This window comes from Salvelinus alpinus, chromosome 12, assembly GCF_045679555.1.
Source record: "Salvelinus alpinus chromosome 12, SLU_Salpinus.1, whole genome shotgun sequence".
NCBI lineage: Eukaryota > Metazoa > Chordata > Actinopteri > Salmoniformes > Salmonidae > Salvelinus > Salvelinus alpinus.
In genome coordinates, this window is record NC_092097.1 from 46,279,309 (window position 1) to 46,304,247 (window position 24,939).

The 24,939-nt window shown below is 41.1% G+C and overlaps 1 protein-coding gene across 1 annotated transcript in view; it reads left to right on the top strand.

Moving 5' to 3' along the window:
• The first annotated feature begins 3,939 nt into the window (after positions 1-3,939).
• Positions 3,940-24,939, top strand: part of LOC139536240 (thioredoxin reductase 1, cytoplasmic-like) — a 28,055-nt gene continuing 7,055 nt past the window's right edge. The window contains exons 1-11 of the mRNA XM_071336592.1: positions 3,940-4,301; positions 4,942-5,002; positions 8,966-9,075; positions 10,110-10,217; positions 10,633-10,705; positions 10,928-11,050; positions 15,756-15,898; positions 16,397-16,512; positions 21,892-22,117; positions 22,614-22,706; positions 22,989-23,065. Coding sequence (XP_071192693.1) covers positions 4,185-4,301; positions 4,942-5,002; positions 8,966-9,075; positions 10,110-10,217; positions 10,633-10,705; positions 10,928-11,050; positions 15,756-15,898; positions 16,397-16,512; positions 21,892-22,117; positions 22,614-22,706; positions 22,989-23,065 — 1,247 coding nt within the window. The 5' untranslated portion in view covers positions 3,940-4,184. The remainder of the gene's footprint in view (positions 4,302-4,941; positions 5,003-8,965; positions 9,076-10,109; positions 10,218-10,632; positions 10,706-10,927; positions 11,051-15,755; positions 15,899-16,396; positions 16,513-21,891; positions 22,118-22,613; positions 22,707-22,988; positions 23,066-24,939) is intronic.

Here is a 24,939-nt window from a genome sequence, read left to right on the forward strand (position 1 = left end):
AAGCCAACACTTCCTTTGACCGCCTTTCCTTCCAGTTCTCTGCTGCCAATGACTGGAACGAATTGCAAAAATCACTGCAGCTGGAGTCTTATATCTCCCTTTCTAACTTTAAGCATCAGCTGTTAGAACAGCTTACCGATCACTGTACCTGTACACAGCCGATCTGTAAATAGCACACCCAACTACCTCATCCCCATATTGTTACTTATCCTCTTGCTCTTTTGCACTCCAGTATCTCTACTTGCACATCATAATCTGCACATCTATCACTCCAGTGTTAATGCTAAATTGCAATTATTTCGCCTCTAAGGCCTATTCATTGCCTTACCTCCCTACTCTTCAACATTTGCACACACTGTACATAGATTTTTCTATTGTGTTATTCACTGTACATTTGTTTATGTGTAACTCTGTGTTGTTGTTTTTGTCACACTGCTTTGCTTTATCTTGGCCAGGTCGTAAATGAGAACTTGTTCTCAACTGGCATACCTGGTTAAATAAAGGTGAAATGAAAAAATATATATATAATATCAATCAATTACGGTATCAAAGGCTTTAAAATTTCACTAGAATTTAGCTTACCGGAGACTAATCGTCAGGCGTTCAACTGGGCTAATGGACTACCGGTCTCCAGGCTTTCAACTGGGCTAATGGACTACCGGTCTCCAGGCTTTCAACTGGGCTAATGGACTACCGGTCTCCAGGCTTTCAACTGGGCTAATGGACTACCGGTCTCCAGGCTTTCAACTGGGCTAATGGACTACCGGTCTCCAGGCTTTCAACTGGGCTAATGGACTCCCGGTAGTTGTTATCCATCCAGGCAATCCTGGCTCCAACCATCTGGAGCAGGTGATCGAACTCGCTTCGGTCCAGACGAAAGTAACTTCGAAATTCCTCTCGAAATAGTTGAAGCACTTGAATGAGACGGTGGAACTCCCCTGCCTGCTTTCGGGACTTCAACCATCTCTGGACCCACACAGACCTGCGCTTTCAGGACTTCAACCATCTCTGGACCCACACAGACCTGCGCTTTCAGCAGGGCTGGTCTCGGGCCAACAGCGCGATCAAAACCACCTTCCTCAACGTTAGTCTCATTGTTGAAAGAGACTACTCTTTGCTATCTTGACTATTTATTATTGTATTTCGCTCCAAAACTATGCATTTTGAGGGGAAATTATATTATAGGCTCTCACAATAAAATTGTAGATGTCATCAAATAAATAATATGTATGCTACTTGGCAAATAAATGAATAAAATATGTAAAGAAATTATGCAATCAAACTGTTTTTATTATGTAATCCCACATTTTTTTACTGCATATGTGTGCAACAAAAATTAAACATTCACATTTTGCTACTTTCTGTCAAGTCTACGCATACAATTTGAACACACTGCAACTGCCTCTGCAACGCAATGCTGCAAGGCAAACACAGCGTTCCATTGGAAAATAATGTACTGGTGTACCAAAACGCAATCACACAGTCGGTGTGTTCGAAGCGTTAATGTACTTCTGGTGTACCAAAACGCAAATAATCGGTGTGTTCGAAGCTCATTCTCCTTAATTGAGGGGGGTGCGGGTGGGTGATGATGATATGTGATTTACTAGTGAACATTTTAAAGTGAAATGTGAACAATTGAGGGGGATGGGGGTGGGTGATGATATGTGATTTACTGGTGAACTTTTGAAAGTGAAATGTGAACAATTGAGGGGGATGGGGGTGGGTGATGATGATATGTGATTTACTAGTGAACATTTTAAGTCATAAATCATTAATTTAAACAATAATGAAAAGAGAGTATGTGGTCTAATTTACTGTTTAAAGCTCATTTTATGGTTGGGACACTGGGAGTGGGAACGTGATATACACTTGCTTTCCAGCAGACGGTGCTATGAGCCAAAACATTGGGTCTGAGTTATGCTTTCTTATTGCAATGGATTATATCAGCCATATATCAAATAAGTAATGTAGCCTAAAAAAGTACAGATCCAGAGAATTTAAGTTTATGGTCTAAGACTTTTTTTTTTTTTTATCCTTGTACTGAGTAATACATACATGTGTAAACAGATGTAGTATATAGAACGATGCAAATACATATTTATGTATTTTTTTGTGCTCTCCCCCTCAAGAATATTGCATGTGGCTATCAAGTATTTTCCCTTGCTATCCAGAATCCTTGGGATGTCCCTACCCTCCATTGAATTTGACATTTAAATGGGTTAAGATTAGGGTTAGGGAAGGGTTAAGGTTAGGGTTTAGGGTAGGGACATCCCAATGATACTGCATTGCATTAACAATTTTGGTCTAGTAAACCCAGAAAGGGTTCCCACTAGATGGGAAAGCGGCAATGTCCAAATTGGCTATATCATAAAAATGGATCAAATCTAAAATTAGCTTTTTGGTCTTCATTTTAGGTTAGGGTTAGGCAAAAAGTTAGCAGTGTGGTTAGGGTTAGGTCTTACATTATTATAGTGATTGAGGCTTCACTTCTTCTCTGGTTAGGTTTAAAATCAGATTTTAAGAAGATACATTGTAGAATTAGGCGGTTTTGTCTAGAAGGGATAGAGTTTTGTCAAAATTGACTTTACGTAGCGGGTTAGGAGAATTGGGTTAAGGTTATGAAAAAGGTTAGGGTTAGCTAAATTGCTCTCCAAAAACCTACCTTTGACGACAAAAACTGTATTACGTCTAGACATGACCAAAACACCTAAATATGAAGTTTGGGACTTGAACATTTCTATGGAAACTAAAATCCACACAGGCGATCCAAACAGTTCACTCAAACCCTGGCGTCATTATTTCTGAAGACTAAATTCAGTGAATATGTCCAGAAAATGGGCATTCTAATGTCATGAAATGGAGAACAAGATATCATTTTTGTTTTGTATCTGTAGTCGTTAAAAGTCAGTTATAACTTACTTCAGTGACAGTTTTGAGTGATTTTATTTTAAAGAAACTTTCGCAACAGGTTAAAGAATGCCTGTGTGTGTGTGTGGTACTCCATCTGATAGAATGACAAGTGACCTTATGACAGCTCTGCCTACTTCTCGTTTTATGTATTTTATTTTAATTCTCAATGTTGGACAAAATTTGGTACGTTAAGCAAATTGTCCAGAGTTCTTGTTCAAACTTCTGTCACGGTCTCTCTTACAGTTCTGATGCCTATTTTACTGTCTGCCTTGTACAGGAAAACCTGTGGTTCTATGTATTTACACACACACACAGGTCAATTTTGTTCAAATGTAATTTGAATGAAATTGCACACATGGCTTTAGTGAATTCATGTTGAAGTGCTGTTCTGGAGATGTTGAACGGTCAGATGGGCTATATGACCGTTACTTGTTCATCCAAATTCATGCAGGTTTGTCTATCACTGTAAAAGTCGCAACGAATATTGGCACAAATTAAAAGTCGCTTTTGACCATAAAAATAAAATATATATATATATTTTTTTAAAGACCAAAATATCGGGGTTTAGGACCCTCAGAAAGCCGCCGAATGTAATATTTTAGCTGTCTGAAAATATTGCCTGTTGGTCCTCCAACAATTTTATGAATTCGTATTAATATTACATGCATTATCGATATCAATTTCACTGCTTCATCAGTTTCATGTTATAATGTGGTTGGATCACATATAAATACATTTCTTCAGAAAAAGGTTTGAAACAAGTGTTAGTATTTATTTAGGAAAGCAAACAGACATCCCACTGATCTTTACGCACGCACAAGCACACAGAGTTTTCACTAGTTACCACAGCCACAAAGTCAAAATTGCCTATATCTTAAAAATTCATGACAACTATTTTGTTTTTGTTTTTTTGTCTTCATTTAAGGTTAGCAGTGTGGTTAAGGTTAGGTTTAAAATCGGATTTCATTTTAAGAAAACTATTAGCAGAAATAGGCGTGGTTTAGACATTCGTGGCTGCAGGCAGGCTCTAAAATTTACGCACGACTTTTCGCGGTGTTGATGTACTGGGCGGGCGCTGAAATGACATGAGGACAAAAGTTGTCCCGTTGGAATTGTAGTCCATATCATACCTCAAGTGGTCCAGGAAGCTAGCTAGTTTCTCTTTATTTGCGATTCGCAAGGACAACCAGTTGGAGGGAGTTTCGCTCCTCTCTTCCATTGTTAGACACAAATTGAAGCTGCCAAGAGGCAAGTCAGACCGAAATAGTCCGAAAATGCCTCCTATCGACAATAACACCGGGAGGAATGAACTAAAATCCCGGATACAGGAGCTTATTGATTCTAATCAAGTGTTGGTATTCAGTAAAAGCTACTGCCCATTTTGTGTGAAGGTAAGTCCAACATATGCGTTTACTTTTTGTCTTAACTAGCTGGCTAGCCAGCTTTTGTCTTACTTATTTCTCCCGCGAGTAAGTTAGCCACATTCTCCCGCAAGTAACGTTAGTTGGCTGCAAGAGTTCTTCACGGGTCCACCCAATCGGGTATAGACCCGGACCTGTTAGGATACTAGTCGGGTCTAGGGAGGGTTGTCCTCGGGTCCATAGCTTGGTAGTTATCTTGGGCTAACGTTAGAATACTTAACATAACCAACTTTTAGTTGTTTTTTTTGCGACTAACAAGTGTTTTAGCTTGCCGTTATAACAATGTATTGACTGAGGCACCACTCATCTCCCCGTTGTGTGTACCCAAAGCTAGTTGGATGACTATCACGCTGGCTAGCGAGGTACATCGCACACGATCCCGTGTGGCTCAGTTGGTAGAGCATGGCGCTTGCAACGCCAGGGTTGTGGGTTCATTCCCCACGGGGGGACCAGGAAGAATATGTATGAACTTTCCAATTTGTAAGTCGCTCTGGATAAGAGCGTCTGCTAAATGACTTAAATGTAAATGTAAATGCTAGTAATAGCCAATAGATAATCCTGCGAAGACAGAACGACGGGGTTCAAGCAGCATATATGTTTTTCTTTACAGGTAAAGGATCTGTTCAAGGATCTGAACGTGAACTGCAATGTGGTGGAGTTGGATTTAATTGGTAAGGAGTTCTTCCCAGGATGTTTTAAGCTTCTGTCTTGGAATACGGGTGTATTCTGCACTGTATATTCTCAATTTATGCCTGTCACACCACATGTAGTTGTCATTGATTGGTATGATCACAATTGTACCAACTAGGTCTGTTGGGGTGACTGTATTACCGGCAGTAACGTCACGGTAACTAGGCTTCTCCAAAACTGCGCACTGATGGTCATTAGTTGCCTACCAAACTTGCCTGGTACTCAGCACTCTATTGTCCCTCTAATCACGCTGACATCAATGCAAATTAAATCGAAAATCAAACACTTCATGAGAGCCCTGGCATTCAGAGTTTGAGTGGAATAGGATGATCACCTGTTGCGCAGGGAGTGCCAGCTCCACATAGCTGGTTGATGCATGGAATGAAATAAGTGTTCCTTTAAGACCATGTTGCGCAACATTTCTATAGGCTATGCAGTTGCATGAAGACATCGTTTTGATGGCTCTATTAAAAGTGGAAGACCGCATCAACTTTCTATAGGCCAGGCCTAATTATTTGTCACAACTTTCCTAATATTAAGCACAATGCTTCGCTTTACAACCGGAGTAGTCTACCTGGCTGGCATGAAAATGAAACACAGGAGAAGTGTTATGACAGGTGCATGATAATGTCCCAATCTAAATCAAAACTAAATTCACCAATTTTATTTAGTATATGTAAAGAAAATTAATAAATGCAGAATAGTCAGCTGGGTGAGAATATTATCACTTGTGAATGATGCCCAGTGTGTGTCGTCAAGAAAAGGCACATGCATTTTTTATAAAAATAAAAAAACTTTTCAAATCATTGTTGCATGCATCTTGTAGCCTAGCCCATAGGCATATATGTTTTTATAAGGTTTGCATCACAACTAAAATGGCCAAATAGCTTGAAGTGTAGCCTATAGGCATGGGACCCCTGGAACAGGGTTGGGGAGCCCATAACCTACAGAACCTAGGGAATGTGTTCTCATAAGCCAACGCAGTCACGTGTGAAAACTGAGTTTTGACTGGCCGCTATTTATAACAGGATCCCATCTTTCTCGTGCTGCTATATTAAGCACATAAATCCAGTGTCGCCTACCTGGCATATTACAAACGTAACCGAACACAACCTCCATTCACTATTCCAGTGCAGGTTAAGGATGAATACAAAATATTCCACACATCATTATTAGTAAGCTATATGTAAAGACCAGATTACATTGAGAATAGCCTGATGGGTGAGAATATTATCGAGTGCTTGTCAAATTGTGAATGAGAGACTGATGAACTATGTGTAGTCTGCACAGGAAAAAGAGCAGAGCAGCTACCTTTTCATGTGACTTTTTTTGAAATCCTCATATAGTCGCATCTTTCTACGCTTGCTACGTTATGTTTTAATAACAGTGATGTTATATACACACACACATGTTTTGGCATGTCATTGAATTGACGAATTGCCTTCAATCGAGGTTCCAAAGGTCTTGAGTACTCTAAGGATCAACGTTTCATCAACGAACATACAAACATTTGCAGTACATGTTTGAATGGTGTAACATGTAAAAATACACTACATGACCAAAAGTATGTGGACACCGGCTTGTCAAACATCTCATTCCAAAATCATGTGCATTAATATGGAGTTGGTCCCACCTTTGTTGCTATAACAGCCTCCTCTCTTCTGGGAAGGCTTTCCACTAGAACATTGCTGCGGGGACTTGCTTCCATTCAGCCATGAGCATTAGTGAGGTCGGGCACAGATGTTGGGCAATTAGGCCTGGCTCGCAGTCGGTGTCACAATTCCTCCCCAAGGTGTTTTATGGAGTTGAGTTCGGCTCTGTGCAGGCCAGTCAAGTTCTTCCACACCGATCTTGACAAACCATTTCTGTATGGACCTTGCTTTGTGCATGGGGGCATCATGCTGAAACAGGAAAGGACCTTCCCCAGACTTGCCATAAAGTTGGAAGCACAGAATTGTCTAGAATGTCATTATATGCTGTAGAGTTAAGATTTCCCTTCAATGGAACTAAGGGGCCTTGCCCAAACCATGAAAAAACCGCCCCAGACCACTATTCCTCCTACACCAAACATTACAATTGGCATTATGCATTCGTCCGTCAGACTGCCAGATGGTGAAGCGTGATTCATCACTCGAATGCGTTTCCACTAATCCAATGGTGGCGAGCTTTACACTACTCCAACCGACGCTTGGCATTGCACATGGTGATCTTAGGCTTGTGTGTGGCTGCTCGGCCATTGAACCCCATTTCATGAAGTTACCAACGAACAGTTATTGTGCGGATGTTACTTCCAGAGGCAGTTTGGAACTCAGTAGTGAGTGTTGCAACTGAGGACAAACGATTTTTAATCGCTTCAGCACTCTGCTGTCCCGTTCTGTGAGCTTGTGTGGCCTACCAATTCGCGGCTGAGACGTTGTTGCTCCTAGACGTTTTGACTTCACAATAACAGCACTTACAGTTGACCGGGGCAGGGCAGAAAGTTCACAAATTGACTTGTTGGAAAGGTGGCATCCTATGACGGTGCCACGTTGAAAGTCACAGAGCTCTTCAGTAAGGCCATTCTATTGCCAGTGTTGGTCTATGGATATTGTATAACATCGAACACACAATCTCCATAGACCAACTATGGCAGTAGAATGGCTCAGCCACACAAGCTCACAGAACGGGACAGCAGAGTGCTGAAGCGCGTAAAAAAAATTGTGTGTTCTCAGTTGCAACACTCACTACCGAGTTCCAAACTGCCTCTGGGAGCAACGTCTGCACAATAACTGTTCGTCGGGAGCTTCATAAAATGAGGTTCCATGGACGGCCCAGTACATCACTACGGCCAAATTTCCTACAATCCAGGACCTCTATACCAGGCGGTGTCAGAGGAAGGCCCTAGAAATTGTCAAAGACTCCAGCCACCCCAGTCATAAACTGTTCTCTCTGCTACCGCACGGCAAGTGGTACCGGAGCGCCCAGTCTAGGTCCAAGAGGCTTCTAAACAGCTTCTACCCCCAAGCCATAAGACTCCTGAACAGCTAATCAAATGGCTACCTAGACTATTTGCATTCCCCCCCCCCCACGCTGCTGCTACTCTCTGTTATTGTCGATGCATAGCCACTTTAATAACTCTAACTGCATGTACATATTACCTTGACACCGGTGCCTCCTGCACATTGACACATTGACTCTGTACCGGTATCCCCTGTATATAGCCCCGCTATTGTTATTTACTGCTGCGCTTTAATTATTTGTTATTCTTATCTGTTACTTTTTGGGGGATTTTCTTAAAATTGTATTGTTGGTTAAGGGCTTCTAAGTAAGCATTTCACTGTAAGGTCTACAACTATTGTAATCGGCACATAATAAATGATTTTATACACCCGTCAGCAACGGGTGTGGCTGAAATGGACAAATCCACTCATTTGGGTGATGTAGTACATGTATAGGACCTATTATTGTACTAAGTTTGTTTCCTCAAGCTCACCTTATAGCTTTTCCTTATGGCTTTGTCTGCTATTTCTTAAATGTCGACTGTTGATCGAAAGGTAAAAAGAGGCTAACGGGGGCCTTTTCTGCAAATATACAGTGTTTTTACATAGTGAAGATGTTATGTTCTACCACGGAATGCACTGTCAACGTTAGCTACGGGCCACCACAAAACGTGCTGAGTCGCTCTCTCCTTCTCCCCCCTGCCATTTGATCGCTCTGGCAAATACATAGAAAATATTTTTCAGTGCTGAATTATGCAATTTATTTAAACACGCTCTGTTTGTTTGCAGAACCAAAGTACATTTACATTATAGACTGCACAGGCTGTCAGCAGTTAAGTCGATGGTGTATGTCATGTATATGACTAGTGTACATGTCAGCGATATGACAGGAAGAGTAGGATGAATGATTTATTTCATGTAAGTGTAGCTGCTACTCTGCTAACATCTCTTATTGGTTGTGTCTAGAGGATGGATCAAACTATCAAGAACTGCTGCTTGAGATGACCGGGCAGAAAACTGTCCCCAATGTCTTCATCAACAAGACACACGTCGGTGGCTGTGACAAAACAATGAAGGTATGGATCGGTGTAGCAGCTTTCATGAACCACGGATCATTCTCATTTCACTCGTGGTTTTGCAAGTGCCACTGACTTTTAGAGTCTTGTGTTCATCCTGTCTTGAAATTCAAGCGTATGTCAAACTTAGGCTAAAATCTCAGGTTTTGGCAACAAAAGATATCTTTGTGTTATTCATACGTTCCCCTTGCATTTTAGCGTGTGGTAAATTATGCCCACCACAGGCTTTAATTGTGTTGCAATATTATGAAAAGAGTCTTTCTCTTTTTGCCAGAAACAATGGTTGAGTGGATCTATTTTGGTCAAGTGTGGTTAAGCCAATTTACATCTAAATGCACTACATTTGTCTTTTTACATCAAAATGGCTACTTAAGAACACCCAAACCTAGTTTTCTCTTCCCTCTACACTGAGCTGCAATTTAGCTAATGAAACCATTTTTTTTTTGCCTGGTCATGCTTTTCAAAAGCTGCACTTTGTCAGCATGACACAATGGTGCATATTTCACTTGAAGCCACCAACATTCTCTTGATACATTATAATCCTGACAATATCACCACGTGTTCTGTCTCCTGCCCTTTTCTAGCAAATGCTGGTTTATTTCTGTCATGTGGCACGGAGAATATCCCTCCGGCATGAATGGTGTCAGCATCGCTGTTGAATGTAGAATACCTTTTTTTACATTTTAATCATTTAGCAGACACTCTTAACCCTAGTTGCTCTGGATAAGTGCCTTGCTCAAGGGCACATCGACCATTTTATTTTCTTCACCTAGTCTGCTCAAGGATTCTAACCAGCGACCTTTTTGTTACTGGTCCAACGTTCTTAACCGCTAGGCTACCTTTCGCCACTCGTAGACATGCACACTTTTCAATAAGAACCATTTTGGGACCATAAATTAGCATGTTGGTATCCTTACTGTATTACACTTGTCTATTTCCCACCAGAAGCAGAAAAATGTTTGTGCCCTTTTTAAGACTGCTGGGTTAATTTTGTTTTTGCCATTGTGTCTGACCACCTGTCGTCCTCTTCTCAGGCCCACAAAGATGGTGTCCTGCAGCAGCTGCTGTGCGGGGAGAATGAGGTATACGACTATGACCTCATCGTCATCGGGGGCGGCTCAGGAGGGCTAGCATGCTCAAAGGTGAGAGCCTCCCAGATAACGCTTTCAAAACCAACCTTACCTCCAGACGTGCACCTTTCTAGTGTAGTATTGAGGCCCATGAAGGAAGGCTGTAAGTCCATCATTGGCTCTGTCTGAGGACATTACTAGCTGTACATGCCATGTGTCCTCTGTCCTTGTTTCCTCAATTCCTCTGAAAGCGCATTGGAGGAGAGGGCCCAAGGTCCCTCCTCTAAAGAGCTTGGAGATGAAGTTAGGACGGAGGAAGCAAGAACATGATGGCTAGTAATGTTTTCAGACAGCCACAGGGAGGATTTCAGATGGCTCATTATCGCAGCAACAGAACTAAGCATATAAGCTGAGCTAGTTGACCAGTGGTTGTCTTAATCAAGTTGTCTAAATGGCCGTCTGCCCTTTTGTGCTTCTCCTGGCATAGGAGGCAGCGTTGCTGGGCAAGAAGGTGATGGTGTTGGACTATGTGGTGGCCACGCCGAAAGGGAACACATGGGGTGTGTAGAGCTTCACGTGTCACACTCTTCAGACATTGAAGAGTTCCGTCGCGCGCGTCAAACATACCCCCTACAGCACACTGCTGCAGGCCCACCGAAGCACAAATCAAAATGGCTTGCAGAATTCTGCTGTTATCAGTAACAACATGTTTGCATGTGTCAATGTGGATGAAAAATTAAATCTCCAAATGTGTGATTTTGTGTTTCTTTGGCTCGGGACAGGCCTGGGCGGCACATGCGTGAACGTGGGCTGCATCCCCAAGAAGCTGATGCACCAGACAGCTCTGCTAGGGACTTCCATTCAGGACGCCCGCAAGTTTGGCTGGGAGTTGCCGGAGGAGACAGGTAACAATTGGGTTGGCGTCTGGGTCAAAGGTCAGCAGTTTAGGTTCCAATGTCCATTTTAGTCACTTGGAATGCATGCCCAACACTAGGGACGGGCATGAGTACTCGAATGGACATCGAAACTCAATCTCTAACCAGCAATAACAAAAAACATTTTAAGTACTGTAAAACTATTTGGTGGAGTGTGCTTTGTGGCTTGAAGACAGCTGTGTTCCAATACTCATACTCTGTACTATTTGTGACAAATTGAGTACATAGCATGCTTATTGGTCATAGTATGGATATTGTCAGTATGCCAAAAGTTCCCGGATATCGTACTAGAGTCACCAAAATACCAAGTATACAAGCAGTGGACACGATTTCCGTGTGTCACAACGTTTTCAGATTTGAAGAAAATGGCGGAAAATATGCAGCCGAAGTCCAACGAGAGTGGATACATATCCACTGCTTTAACTAATTATTACAAATGTTAAAATGTTGAGCAATGTAATAAAGTAATGACTTTTCAAATAAGTTACCTTAGGTTGGCCGACAGTTTCTTAGCTACGCTATTCTTACAAACCGTATAGCATATAATTACAGCAGTATGTACCTGTATGTTATCTAGCTACCCAACATTAGTTGGCTACTAATACATCGAACTAGGGCTGGGCGATATGGCCAAAATATTATATCACGGTATTTTTTTTAATTTGGATGGTATTTGACTGTTTTTAGTTTTTGAATAATAAAAGTTGTACATTTGCTTTATGAGTAGTGAGTGATCCTAGGGTGGCAACACACTAAGTGATTTCAATGAGTCTTTCTTCATTCTGATTGTTTTATACTGTTCAATTCAACCAAAACAAATTTCAGCACTTCTATCATTTCTGCATTTCTTGCACTAAATTGCAGTGGTGGAAAAAGTACCAAATTGTCATACTTGAGTTAAAGTAACGATACGTTAATAGAAAATTATTCAACTAAAAGTACCCAGTTAAATACTACTTGAGTAAAAGTCTAAAAGTATTTGGTTTTAAATATACTTAAGTGTCAAAAGTAAATGTACTTGAGTATCAAAAGTGAAAGTATAAATCATTTCAAATTCCTTATGTTAAGCAAACCAGATGGCACCATTCTTTTTTAATTTACAGATAGCCAGGGGCACACTCCAACACATCATTTACAAACAAAGCATTTGTGTTAAGTGAGTTCTCTAGATCAGAGGCAGTAGATATCAAGAGAACATCCCTGGTCAAGTGCTTGAATTGGACCATTTTCCTGTCCTGTTAAGCATTCAAAAGTGTAACGAGTACTTTTAGGTGTCAGGGAAAATGCATGGAGTACAAGGTCCAGTATTTTCTTTAGGAATGTAGTAAAGTAAAAGTTGTCAAAAATAGTAAAGTGCAGATACCCCCAAAAAACGACTTAAGTACTTTACACCACTGCTCAATTGAGAATTTCCACACTGCCACGTAGGGCTGCACGATATGGGCAAATAATCTAGGACTTATTTTTAACCAAATGTTGCAATTGCGATTTGACTTGACAAATTGGCGCAAAACTGTTGGAATCATGGAAATAGAATGACTGTTCTATGGTTTGAATATAATAGTGCGCACTTTGAATACAGTGTTGTTTGAGACAACAAATTAAAATGCCAGGGAGGAGTTATTGTGACAGGGTAGGAACTAAAGTGTTGATAAGTGTTTCCTAGGGGACCCTATAAGCTTTGGCTACATTGCATGTTTTCTCTACTTCATGTAGCTAACATATTCTTGCTTTGCATGTTCCTCTTTGATGTAGAAGATACTGTTGCACAAACAACATGCTGTTTTACGTCCACACCATCACTGGTATTATCAAGCTGTATTAGCTAACTACGCTTGCTCTTACACATTAGGTAGCTAGCTATTAACATTAGAGGCTAAAAATCTGCGTCTCACAAGATTTAGGGCAACTTCCTAAGAAAAGACAAACTAGCTGTTTGCTGGTGTAAGAAACAAACGAATCGTGTCATTATAGAATGCTAGTGGATTTATATTAAGAAGCAAAGTGAAAACAGCATTGTTGTTGTCAACATTGTTACATGTGCTGCATTGACCATGCAGACTGAACGCAAGTGTCTCGTGGTTGTTGAACATCAAATGCGCTCCTTGAGTGACGGGGCTTGTCTAGATCTGTGTGGAAAGTGGTGCGGAGAGAGAGAGAGATGACTCAAGTAGCGAAGTAAACTATAAAAATGTACATTACACATGGCGTATCACATCTAACAAACCAAACATTCAAATACCGGTATAGAAGGTAAAGTTAAAAACCCAAACCGGTCCCTGCACCAATACCGGTATACCTTATTTTATGATATACCGCCCAGCCCTACATCGAACTTGCCAGAATATTAACTATACGCTATCTAACTACCCAATGTTTATTGACTTGATTATTCCCGTCATTCTTAGTTTAGTGGTATAGTCGTGCGTTCTCAATGGACATTCGGGTGCATTCGTAAATCTGCTCTGGCTACTCCGATTTCAGAGCACTCGTCCGAGTGTGCCAGAGCACAGAATAACTGATGAATTTACGAACACTCAACACCAGTTGAATAGGGCCGGTGTCAGTAAACGTTGGCAAAAAAAGCGTAAGTAATTGTTGCCAGCAGCACAGTTAGTCACCAATGCTCTAGATAACTTGAAAACAACCTAACCAGCTCTGCTAGGGCAAGTAAAATTTGTGTCTTGAAGTAGCTAGCCAGTTAGCTTGGGTGCTTGACTGCCGTTGTGAGGTGCGTCCAGTGACACTGCCTGGCAGAGTGAAACGCTCTGAATTTGCAATCTAACAACGCTCTGAATTTACGAAACCCAGAGTGCACTCTGGCACTCCAGATTGGATCTTAATAAGACACCCAAAGTCGTAAAATGTCTAGCTAGTAATTTGCTATGCTAACAAGCTAGCAAGAGGTTGCATAGGAACAGCATCAACTTCTGGTAGACATGCGAAGCGCTAGTACGCTCAACTGAATGGATACCGTTCGTTTACAGTATACTAAAATGAACTAATTGTGTGTGTGTAGTATGGGTATTCAAACACAGCTAAAGTTAATTTGCTTTGACTCTAGTGTTCCATTTGTACATGTGCATTTGCATGCACAACAAAAAAGAAACCAAGGCAAGCATCACAGTTCCCTTCACTTCTCACTCCCTCAATTGCGTTAGGACCGCTCCCTCTACACGCATGCGGAGTTTGCACACAAGCTCCCAATAGACCTACAGAAATAAATTCCTATTAAATATGGTGGGCATAAAAAAATGCCTTTAGCTGGTGGGATACACAAGCTACATTCCTTACCAAATAACAACAGTTTCCAACAACAAGCTTGCAGTTTGGAATAATTCCATCCCGTTTATTTTCCGCTTAGGCTACTTTGCAAACTGCTAGTGCCATTTTTAGAATTGGTTAGCCTGGTCTATAACCCCCTAAACATAGACAGGTTCCGCACTGAAAATTTGCAAAAACATGATTTTGACAAGTGTATTTTCCTCAATCATTAAGCCTAGGCCTACTCACCAAACAAACATGTTGTGGCTGTAATTCATCACCATGCAGTGTTCCATGTGGAATTATTCATCCATTTTAGAAAATTCCAAAGAACAGGAAGAATAAACTACATTGTAAGTCTGTAGGCATATAGCGAAAGGAAGACCAGATTTTGTTTTGTAACCGTGAAAAAAAAATGTATTTCAACGCTCCAAACTAAGCCTCATTTCATATGATCAGCCTTTGAGAATAACTATTCCAGACGCGCATCACTTCGCACTGGCAACTTTTTCATTTGGAAAAATATTTGGTTCTATTTTATTCTGCTATATTTCATGTGTTTTGCTATTAACAGTAGAGGCTGCTGAGGGGAGGATGTAATCAAATGGCATCAAACACATGAAAACCATTTGATACCATTGCGCTCCAGCCATTACCACAAGCCTGTCCTCTATTAAGGTGCCATCAACCTCCTGTGTTGCTATGTAATAGGCTTGTCTTGACAGTGATAAGGGCTCGGAAAATAAGTGTGTCTTATCTGCTAAATTAACAAAACATGGCTATGCCATTGCACAACCATAGTCTTCAAGCAAGTGCCACTGCCTTTTTACTGCCTTTTTGAAGATTGTGTTCCATAATATAACCAGTTGATATTACGGTTTCAATAAATGAATCTTAAATGGCACTTGCCTTTTTTATTGACTCAATATACAGTATGAGGCAATTAAGGTTTGTAATCGCTAATGGTTATGATAAATTAGGCATTGTTGTGTACTGTTGGCATAGATAAATGCCCAAATGTTTTTTCTTCCAGTCAGGTCTTGCCTTTGTTCTAAAGTAGATATTATTATTCTTTCCCTATTCCGAGTACTCTGGAAAACATTTTTATAATGTGAGTACTCGAACAGTCAAATGTCAAATGCCCATCTCTACCCAACACATGGCCTCAACCAAAGTAGTAAGGATATTGTAACAGAGCCATGGCCAGTGCTAGGATTGAAACATGTGAAGGCATAAGTCACTTTTTGATTTAAAAACATTCTTGTATAAGCCCTCTTCATGAGCCTGAGGTAACTTAAGGTCACGGAAATGTCAATGTTACATTTCCAGTGGAGTACTTTTTTAGTAATGGTAGTAAACAACTAAAGACTTGTTTGGTCATTGTTGACTGTAATTTTCATCTGGTTCTTAGTGAAGCACAACTGGGAGACGATGAAGACGGCGGTGAACAACTACATTGGCTCGTTGAACTGGGGCTACCAGGTGGCGCTGCGCGACAAGAACGTCAACTACGTCAACTCCTACGCTGAGTTCATTGAGTCGCACAAAATCAAGGTGGGTCGGTGCTTCGTGAGTTTACAAGCAGATCTTTGACAACAGTTATTAATGAATTGACCGCCTTTCATTTTCATACGAAATTGACTCTTCCATTTTCATACTGAAGCTACTGCCTTCAATTTGACCCATTTTAGAAGGCAGTCAATTCGCTATGAAAATGGATGTGAACTTTTTAGATGCAAAGCACATGATGTATTCTGAAACTGGATAGTAACTTGCTTTATGTTAGTTCCTTGGCTTAACATAATCAAACAAATCCCAAAGATATTTAATGGCTCTCTACATACACTTCACAGCACTTGGTAAAGCAGCTATTGTCTCCCATGGGAGGTTCTAAACTGCACACCCTTGACTTGACACATTGATTCTTGTTAACCACACTCAACAGATGAGATGAGTCTAGGTGTTGATTTTAATGGAAATTATTGTGTCTGTACGAGATAAATAAATCTGTGAAGAATGTTTAACACCGTACTTACCCACTCCACCTCCCAGGCGACCAACAAGCGAGGGAAGGAGACCTTCCATACGGCCGCAAAGTTTATCCTGGCGACAGGCGAGAGGCCGCGTTACCTGAGCATCCCCGGAGACAAAGAGTACTGCATCACCAGGTGAGACCGTTCCCTCCCAGCACACCGCAGGCATTATTTAACCCACTATTTAACCCATTATTTAACCCATTTAATCCATTTAGACTGCCATCCAGCCAGGGGAAAGCCCTCATCACCACAATAGAGACAAATACACTGCAGAGTTGTATTCAGTAGTGCACACTGTGGTGAAACCTTTTGCAACGGAAATGGAAAAACAAGTATTTGTAATTGGACAAGATCAGGTAATCCCTCCCTGTTTGGAGCCTAGTGAATATGACCCAGCTCTAGCAAGACTGTACAGATTAAAGCATTTGTCTGTAATGCTGACTCGTATGTGTGTATATATATATATATATATATATATATATATATATATATATATATATATACACACACACACACACACACACACACACACACACACACACACACACACACACACACACAGTTGAAGTCAGAAGTTTACATACACCTTAGCCAAATACATTTAAACTCAGTATTTCACAGTTCCTCACATTTAATCCTCGTAAAAATTCCCTGTCTTAGGGCAGTTAGTAGCACCACTTTATTTTAAGAATGTGAAATGTCAGAATAATAGTAGAGAGAATGAATTATTTCAGCTTTTATTTCTTTATCACATTCACAGTGGGTCAGAAGTTTTACATACACTCAATTAGTATTTGGTAGCATTGCCTTTAAATTGTTTAACTTGGGTCAAACGTTTCGGGTAGCCTTCCACAAGCTTCCCACAATAAATTGGGTGAATTTTGGACCATTCCTGACAGAGCTGGTGTAACTGAGTCAGGTTTGTAGGGCTCCTTGCTCGCACATGCTTTTTCAGTTCTGTTCACACATTTTCTATAGGCTTGAGGTCAAGGCTTTGTGATGGCCTCTCCAATACCTTGACTTTGTTGTCCTTAAGCCATTTTGCCACAACTTTGGAAGTATGCTTGGGGTCATTGTCCATTTGGAAGACCCATTTGCGACCAAGCTTTAACTTCCTGACTGATGTCTTGATGTTGCTTCAATATATCCACACAATTTTCCTTCCTCATGATGCCATCTATTTTGTAAAGTCCCCCAGTCCATCCTGCAGCAAAGCACCCCCACAACATGATGCTGCCACTCCCGTGCTTCACGGTGGGATGGTGTTTTTCGGCTTGCAAGCCTCCCCCTTTTTCCTCCAAACATAACGATGGTCATTATGGCCAAACAGTTCTATTTTTGTTTCGTCAGACCAGAGGAAATTTCTCCAAGAAGTACTATTTTTGACCCCATGTGCAGTTGCAAACGGTAGTCTGGCTTTTTATGGCGGTTTTGGAGCAGTGGCTTCTTCTTTGCTGAGCGGCCTTTCAGGTTATTTCAATATAGGACTTGTTTTACTGTGGATATAGATACTTTTGCACGTGTTTCCGCCAGCATCTTCACAAGGTCCTTTGCTGTTGTTCTGGGATTATTCTAAGAGACAGATCTTCTTCCTGAGCGGTATAATGGCTTTGTGGTCCCATGGTGTTTATACTTGTGTACTATTGTTTGTACAGATGAACGTGGTACCTTCAGGCGTTTGGAAATTGCTCCCAAGGATGAACCAGACTTGTGGAGGTCTATAATGTTTTTTCTGAGGACTTGGCTGATATCTTTTGATTTTCTCATGATATCAAGCAAAGAGGCACTGAGTTTGAAGGTAGGCCTCGAAATACATCCATAGGTACACTCAAATGATGTCAATTAGCCTATCAGAACCTTCTAAAGCCATGACATAATTTTCTGGAATTTTCCAAACTCTAAAGGCACAGTCAACTTAGTGTATGTAAACTTCTGACCCACTGGAATTGTGATAGTGAAATAATCTGTCTGTAAACAGTTGTTAGAAAAATTAAGTAGATGTCCTAACCGACTTGCCAAAACTATAGTTTATTAGCAAGAAATTTGTGAAGTGGTTGAAAAACGGGTTTTAATGACTCCAACCTAAGTGTATGTAAACTTCTGACTTCAACTATATATATACACTGCTCAAAAAAATAAAGGGAACACTTAAACAACACAATGTAACTCCAAGTCAATCACACTTCTGTGAAATCAAACTGTCCACTTAGGAAGCAACACTGATTGACAATAAATTTCACATGCTGTTGTGCAAATGGAATAGACAAAAGGTGGAAATTATAGGCAATTAGCAAGACACCCCCAATAAAGGAGTGATTCTGCAGGTGGTGACCACAGGCCACTTCTCAGTTCCTATGCTTCCTGGCTGATGTTTTGGTCACTTTTGAATGCTGGCGGTGCTTTCACTCTAGTGGTAGCATGAGACGGAGTCTACAACCCACACAAGTGGCTCAGGTAGAGCAGCTCATCCAGGATGGCACATCAATGCGAGCTGTGGCAAGAAGGTTTGCTGTGTCTGTCAGCGTAGTGTCCAGAGCATGGAGGCGCTACCAGGAGACAGGCCAGTACATCAGGAGACGTGGAGGAGGCCGTAGGAGGGCAACAACCCAGCAGCAGGACCGCTACCTCCGCCTTTGTGCAAGGAGGAGCACTGCCAGAGCCCTGCAAAATGACCTCCAGCAGGCCACAAATGTGCAGTGGGATATTGGTCATTTTGCACTTCCTAAGGCTTCCACTAGATGTCAACAGTCTTTAGAACCCTGTTTGATGCTTCTACGGTGAAGAATGAGGGAAGGAGAGCTCTTTGAGTCAGGTGTCTGGCACGAGCTGAACATGCGCGCTCACGTGAGAGCGACCTGCTTTCCATCGCATTTCTAAAGACAAAGGAATTCTCCGGTGAAACATTATTGAAGATTTATGTTAAAAACATCCTAAAGATTGATTCTATACATCGTTTGAGATGTTTCTACGAACTGTAATGGAATTGTTTGACTTTGTCTGACCTGTGCGTCATGAATGTGGATTACTGGACTGAACGCGCAAATAAAATGAAGGTATTTGGACATAAATTATGGACTATATCGAACAAAACAAACATTTATTGTGAAACTGGGATTCCTGGGAGTGCATTCTGATGAAGATCATCAAAGGTAAGTGAATATTTATAATGGTATTTCTGACTTCTGTTGACTCCAAAACATGGCGGATATCTTTATGGCTTATTTGGGCTCTGAGCGCTGTACTCAGATTATAGCATGGTGTGCTTTTTCCGTAAAGTTTTTTTAAAATCTGACACAGCGGTTGCATTAAGGAGAAGTTTATCTAAAGTTCCATGTTTAATACTTGTTTCTTTTTATCAATGTTTATTATGAGTATTTCTGTAAATTCATGTGGCTCTCTGCAAAATCACCGGATGTTTTGGAGGCAAAACATTACTGAACATAACGCGCCAATGTAAACTAAGATTTTTGATATAAATATGAACTTTATCGAACAAAACATACATGTATTGTGTAACATGAAGTCCTATGAGTGTCATCTGATGAAGATCATCAAAGGTTAGTGATTCATTTTATCTCTATTTCTGCTTTTTGTGACTCCTCTCTTTGGCTGGAAAAATGGCTGGGTTTTTCTGTGACTAGGTGCAGACCTAACATAATTGTTTGATGTGCGTTCGTCGTAAAGTCTTTTTGAAATCGGACACTGTGGTGGGATTAACAACAAGTTTATCTTTAAAATGGTGTAAAATACTTGTATGTCTGAGGAATTTTAATTATGAGATTTCTGTTGTTTTGAATTTGGCGCCCTGCACTTTCACTGGCTGTTGTCATATCGATCCCGTTAACGGGATCTCAGCCGTAAGAAGTTTTGAAGGTCTTACTCACATTGGCTGCGGAGAGCGTGATCACACTTCCGGAACAGCCATTTCTGACTGAAAAGTTGTTACCGAAATTTGTTCAGGAAAAACCTTCCCTAATCCCTCAACACTTGCTCTCTTTATGTGACACGTATGCGTCGCATGCACGTGACCAATAGGGCCTGACCTATAACATGTCATAATTACATCAATAAATTGGTTATATCAAACCCTTAACACTAACGTGTGACAGCAAAATGGAGAGGACGTGACAAACTCGAAACGGGGGAAATTTTACTGGTTGCTCATGAGGTAAAGAGGAAGTCGGATGTGTGGAATAAATTTGACTAGTTGTGGAAAATACTTGATCAAGAAAAAGGTAAGGAGTAAGTGCTGTGTGCATCTTTTTTCTGCTAAACAGGTTACAATATTTTTCTGATCGTTTGGACCAATGTAAACAACACTAAATTATAAGTGTTTAGGCCTATTTATTGTTTACGCTAATTATTCAATGGTCGCTTTTATTTTAAAACTAAAATGCTTGATTGCATTTCAAGTCATGAATCATTCATGCTGTGTGACATGAACAAATTAATGATTGATTGATACAGTATTTAGGCTACTGTAAGTATTGAAATATTAGGTCTCAGTAAGTTACAGTATTGAGACTAAACAGGATGCGCTCTTAGGCCTACAGCTCAATGGTGGTATACACGGCTGCTGTCTTTCTCCGATGTGGTTGTGTGAGGCTTGGTGCTCACGGAATCAGTAGGCTAGTAAACAAACACTCAAACAGAAGCAGGATGTGGCTTATTTCTGTAGATGTATATGGATGATTTATAAAGCCAGGCACATTTGAATAGTCAGGCTATTGATTTATAGATCCAATTAAATTGGTTTCTTCTCTTCTCACTTTTCTTAGATAATTAAAGGCAATGGATGTTTTCTCGTCTCTTAACTCCACTGTCTCCTCCGCCGCATTTTTTTTCAACACCAATATGCTGGTTAACTTTGCTATTATGCAAATAGCAACATGGTCTAGGAAATGGCGCCAATTCAACAGCGCACTGATGTGTTTCAGAACCGTGGACAGCGACCGCTTTCCAATGTGGGAGAAGGCGCATTTGTTATAAAATAATATAATTTATTTGTGTTGCATAATATAACATATACAATTTCAGTAGCGCGTCTTAGTGATGGACTGTGCCATCCCCATGTCCTCCACAATGGATTAGTCCATTCAGACAGGTGCCAATCAGGCAGGTGTCTTATACACCATGATTTTATATATTTGTTTGCTACTGCTCGACTAAAGAAATCTTGGTCGACCAACAGCCTATCGACCAAACAATCGACCAGTTGACTAAATGGGGTCAGCCCTAATTGTGACTGAATAACTAAATTCTCAGATGACATACTTATATACTGGTCTCATAAAGACCCAGGCTCATTTCAGACTACATAACCAGTCTTTTTGTGTATATTGTTGACATTTTAAGAATATAACTTTGTTTAGTGAATCAATCTGACATTCCAAGTATTTCACGTGCTTATTGCAGAAAGAATGGCTGAATTTTGGCATTGATACATCTAAGAGCTTTATGGTTTTAACGGAGGTGCACTCTACTCTGTGTGTGCCCATCCCTTTTACGCAGCGACGACCTGTTCTCTCTGCCCCACTGCCCTGGCAAGACCCTGGTGATCGGGGCGTCCTACGTGGCGCTGGAGTGCGGGGGTTTTCTGGCGGGCCTGGGCCTGGATGTGACAGTCATGGTACGCTCCATCCTCCTGAGGGGCTTCGACCAGGACATGGCCAACCGTGCCGGCAAGCACATGGAAGAGCATGGTGTAAAGTTCCTCCGGAAGTACGTCCCCGTCAAGGTGCGTCAACGTGACTTTTATCTACTACCAGACCTGGGTTAAAATCTTTTCTGAAATCTTTCGTTTAGCTTTTGGCTGCCTGAAATGCCAGGTGGGTAGTAGATATTGGTTCCATTGCAACAGGTAAACTCAATGAAGTACAGCTAGTATTTTTTAAATAATTTAAAATAGTGTTTAAACCCAGATCTGTGTACAAGGACCTTGTGTCTTTCCTCAGCTGTTATGGCTTGGAAATGCCTGGTACTAAATTGCTCTGTCATCAGGGAAGTTGTGTAATATTTTGCTCTCTATCTAAAGGGTTGTCATCAGTTTAAGTCTAACTTTGACGGCTGTTAGCCTGTAAGGGCAAACTGAATGAAAAACCACGTGCTCTTTCAGTAAAAGATGCCTTCGGTTCACCCGGCCCTGGCCATTGTAGCATTTAAAGACATTTTGTAACTAGATATAAAACTAGGTATGCAAGGTATTTGTTTGTGTGTGTGTGTACACACGCCAGGTGGAGGAGCTGGAGGCAGGTACTCCTGGGAGGCTGAAGGTGACAGCCAAGAGCACGGAGGGAGACGAGACCATCGAGGGAGAGTACAACACTGTACGTACCCATCACCGTAATGCTCAATATCCGATATAGCTTAGAAGTCCCAAAGTAAATCTAGCACTTATGACTGAAACTATGAGTTAAATCTGAAAATATACTACTTAAACATGTTGCATTAGGAATTAACTATGCAGGGTTGTCCATCTTAGAGCATTTGTTAAAACAAAAAAAAAAATTGTCAGCTAAATTGAATAATTCCTGCTTAGTTTTTTTTTATGACATGCTACAGCTGGAGAAATGTCCTGTTAACCAGGTGACTTCCTTCTCCTCACTCAGGTGTTGATAGCCGTGGGGCGCGACGCCTGTACAGGAAAGATCGGCCTGGATCAAGCCGGGGTCAAAGTCAACCCCAAGTAAGTTTCCTTCCTTTTTATTTTCTCTCTCTTAGTTCATTCATCCACCGATTCGCACTTGCGGCCGTCACCAAGGAGATGTAGATAAGGTGCTGTGTGTGCCTGTACCTTTAAGACTCCAGTCATGGTGATTCAGCACTATTGCCACCCCTGAGAGGGGGGGTGAGAGAGAGAGAACTGACACTGTTGGGATTTTTGTGCTTCATTAGTTTACTCCAATTAGGGGAGGGGTGGTAGGGTTAGGGGAAATAATAAAGGAAAATGTATTGTATTTCTATGTATGGGAATTGGAAATGATTCAGACAATTACATTGATAGAAGCCACAATCTATATGCAATATTAAAGCTGATCCACCCCCTAAAGAAAAATAATATAATAAAAATGTGTTTTTGTGCTTTGTAATTAGAGAAAGTCCCTTGTGCCGGGGTGGCAAATAGCCTAGCGGTTAAGAACGTTGGGCCACTAACCAAAATGTCACTGGTTCAAATCCCTGAGCCAACTAGGTGAAACTCTGTCTGTGCCCATAAGCAAGGCACTTAACTCTAATTGCTCCGGTAAGTCACTCTGGATAAGAGCGTCTGCTAAATTACTAAAATGTAAAATGCTGTAACATTTGGACACAACGGTATCTTAAAAACCTTGGGCTTCTTCACAATCATGTAAACTGGATTGAGGATGATGTGTTTTTCATGTTCCTAACATGGTGTTTGGTTATGAATGGGTCAGCCTTAAAGTGCTTTAGGCCATAGGGATAAGGCAATCGCCAGGTTTAGGAGTGACTGCACCTCTGAGTCAGCCATGTGACTGGGACCCTAGCAGCATTTTAACACGGGGCTGACTGACATACGGCTGAAGGGGCACCGGGGTTGCACTACGTGTCGTTTACGGGGTTGCACCACGTGTCGTTTACGGGGTTGCACCACGTGTCGTTTACGGGGTTGCACTACGTGTCGTTTACTGGGTTGCACTACGTGTCGTTTACTGGGTTGCACTACGTGTCGTTTACTGGGTTGCACTACGTGTCGTTTACTGGGTTGCACTACGTGTCGTTTACGGGGTTGCACTACGTGTCGTTTACGGGGTTGCACTACGTGTCGTTTACGGGGTTGCACTACGTGTCGTTTACGGGGTTGCACTACGTGTCGTTTACGGGGTTGCACCACGTGTCGTTTACTGGGTTGCACTACGTGTCGTGTAGGAGGGATTATTGACAAAAGTGAATTTTCTAATGAATAACAGAGAAATTACTAGTTTTTAATCAAATTATCAAATTTTATTTGTCACATACACAAGGTTAGCAGATGTTAATGCGAGTGTAGCGAAATGCTTGTGCTTCTAGTTCCGACAATGCAGTAATAGCCAACGAGTAATCTAACCTAACAATTCCACAACTACTACCTTATACACACAAGTGTAAAGGGATAAAGAATATGTACATAAAGATATATGAATGAGTGATGGTACAGAACGGCATGGGCAAGATGCAGTAGATGGTATAGAGTACAGTATATACATATGAGATGAGTAATGTAGGGTATATAAACAAAGTGGCATAGTTTAAAGTGGCTAGTGATACATGTATTACATAAAGATGGCAAGATGCAGTAGATGATATAGAGTACAGTATATACATATACATATGAGATGAGTAATGTAGGGTATGTAAACATTATATTAAGTGGCATTGTTTAAAGTGGCTAGTGATAAATTTTTACATCAATTTCCATCAATTTCCATTATTAAAGTGGCTGGAGTTGAGTCAGTATGTTGGCAGCAGCCACTCAATGTTAGTGGTGGCTGTTTAACAGTCTGATGGCCTTGAGATAGAAGCTGTTTTTCAGTCTCTCGGTCCCTGCTTTGATGCACCTGTACT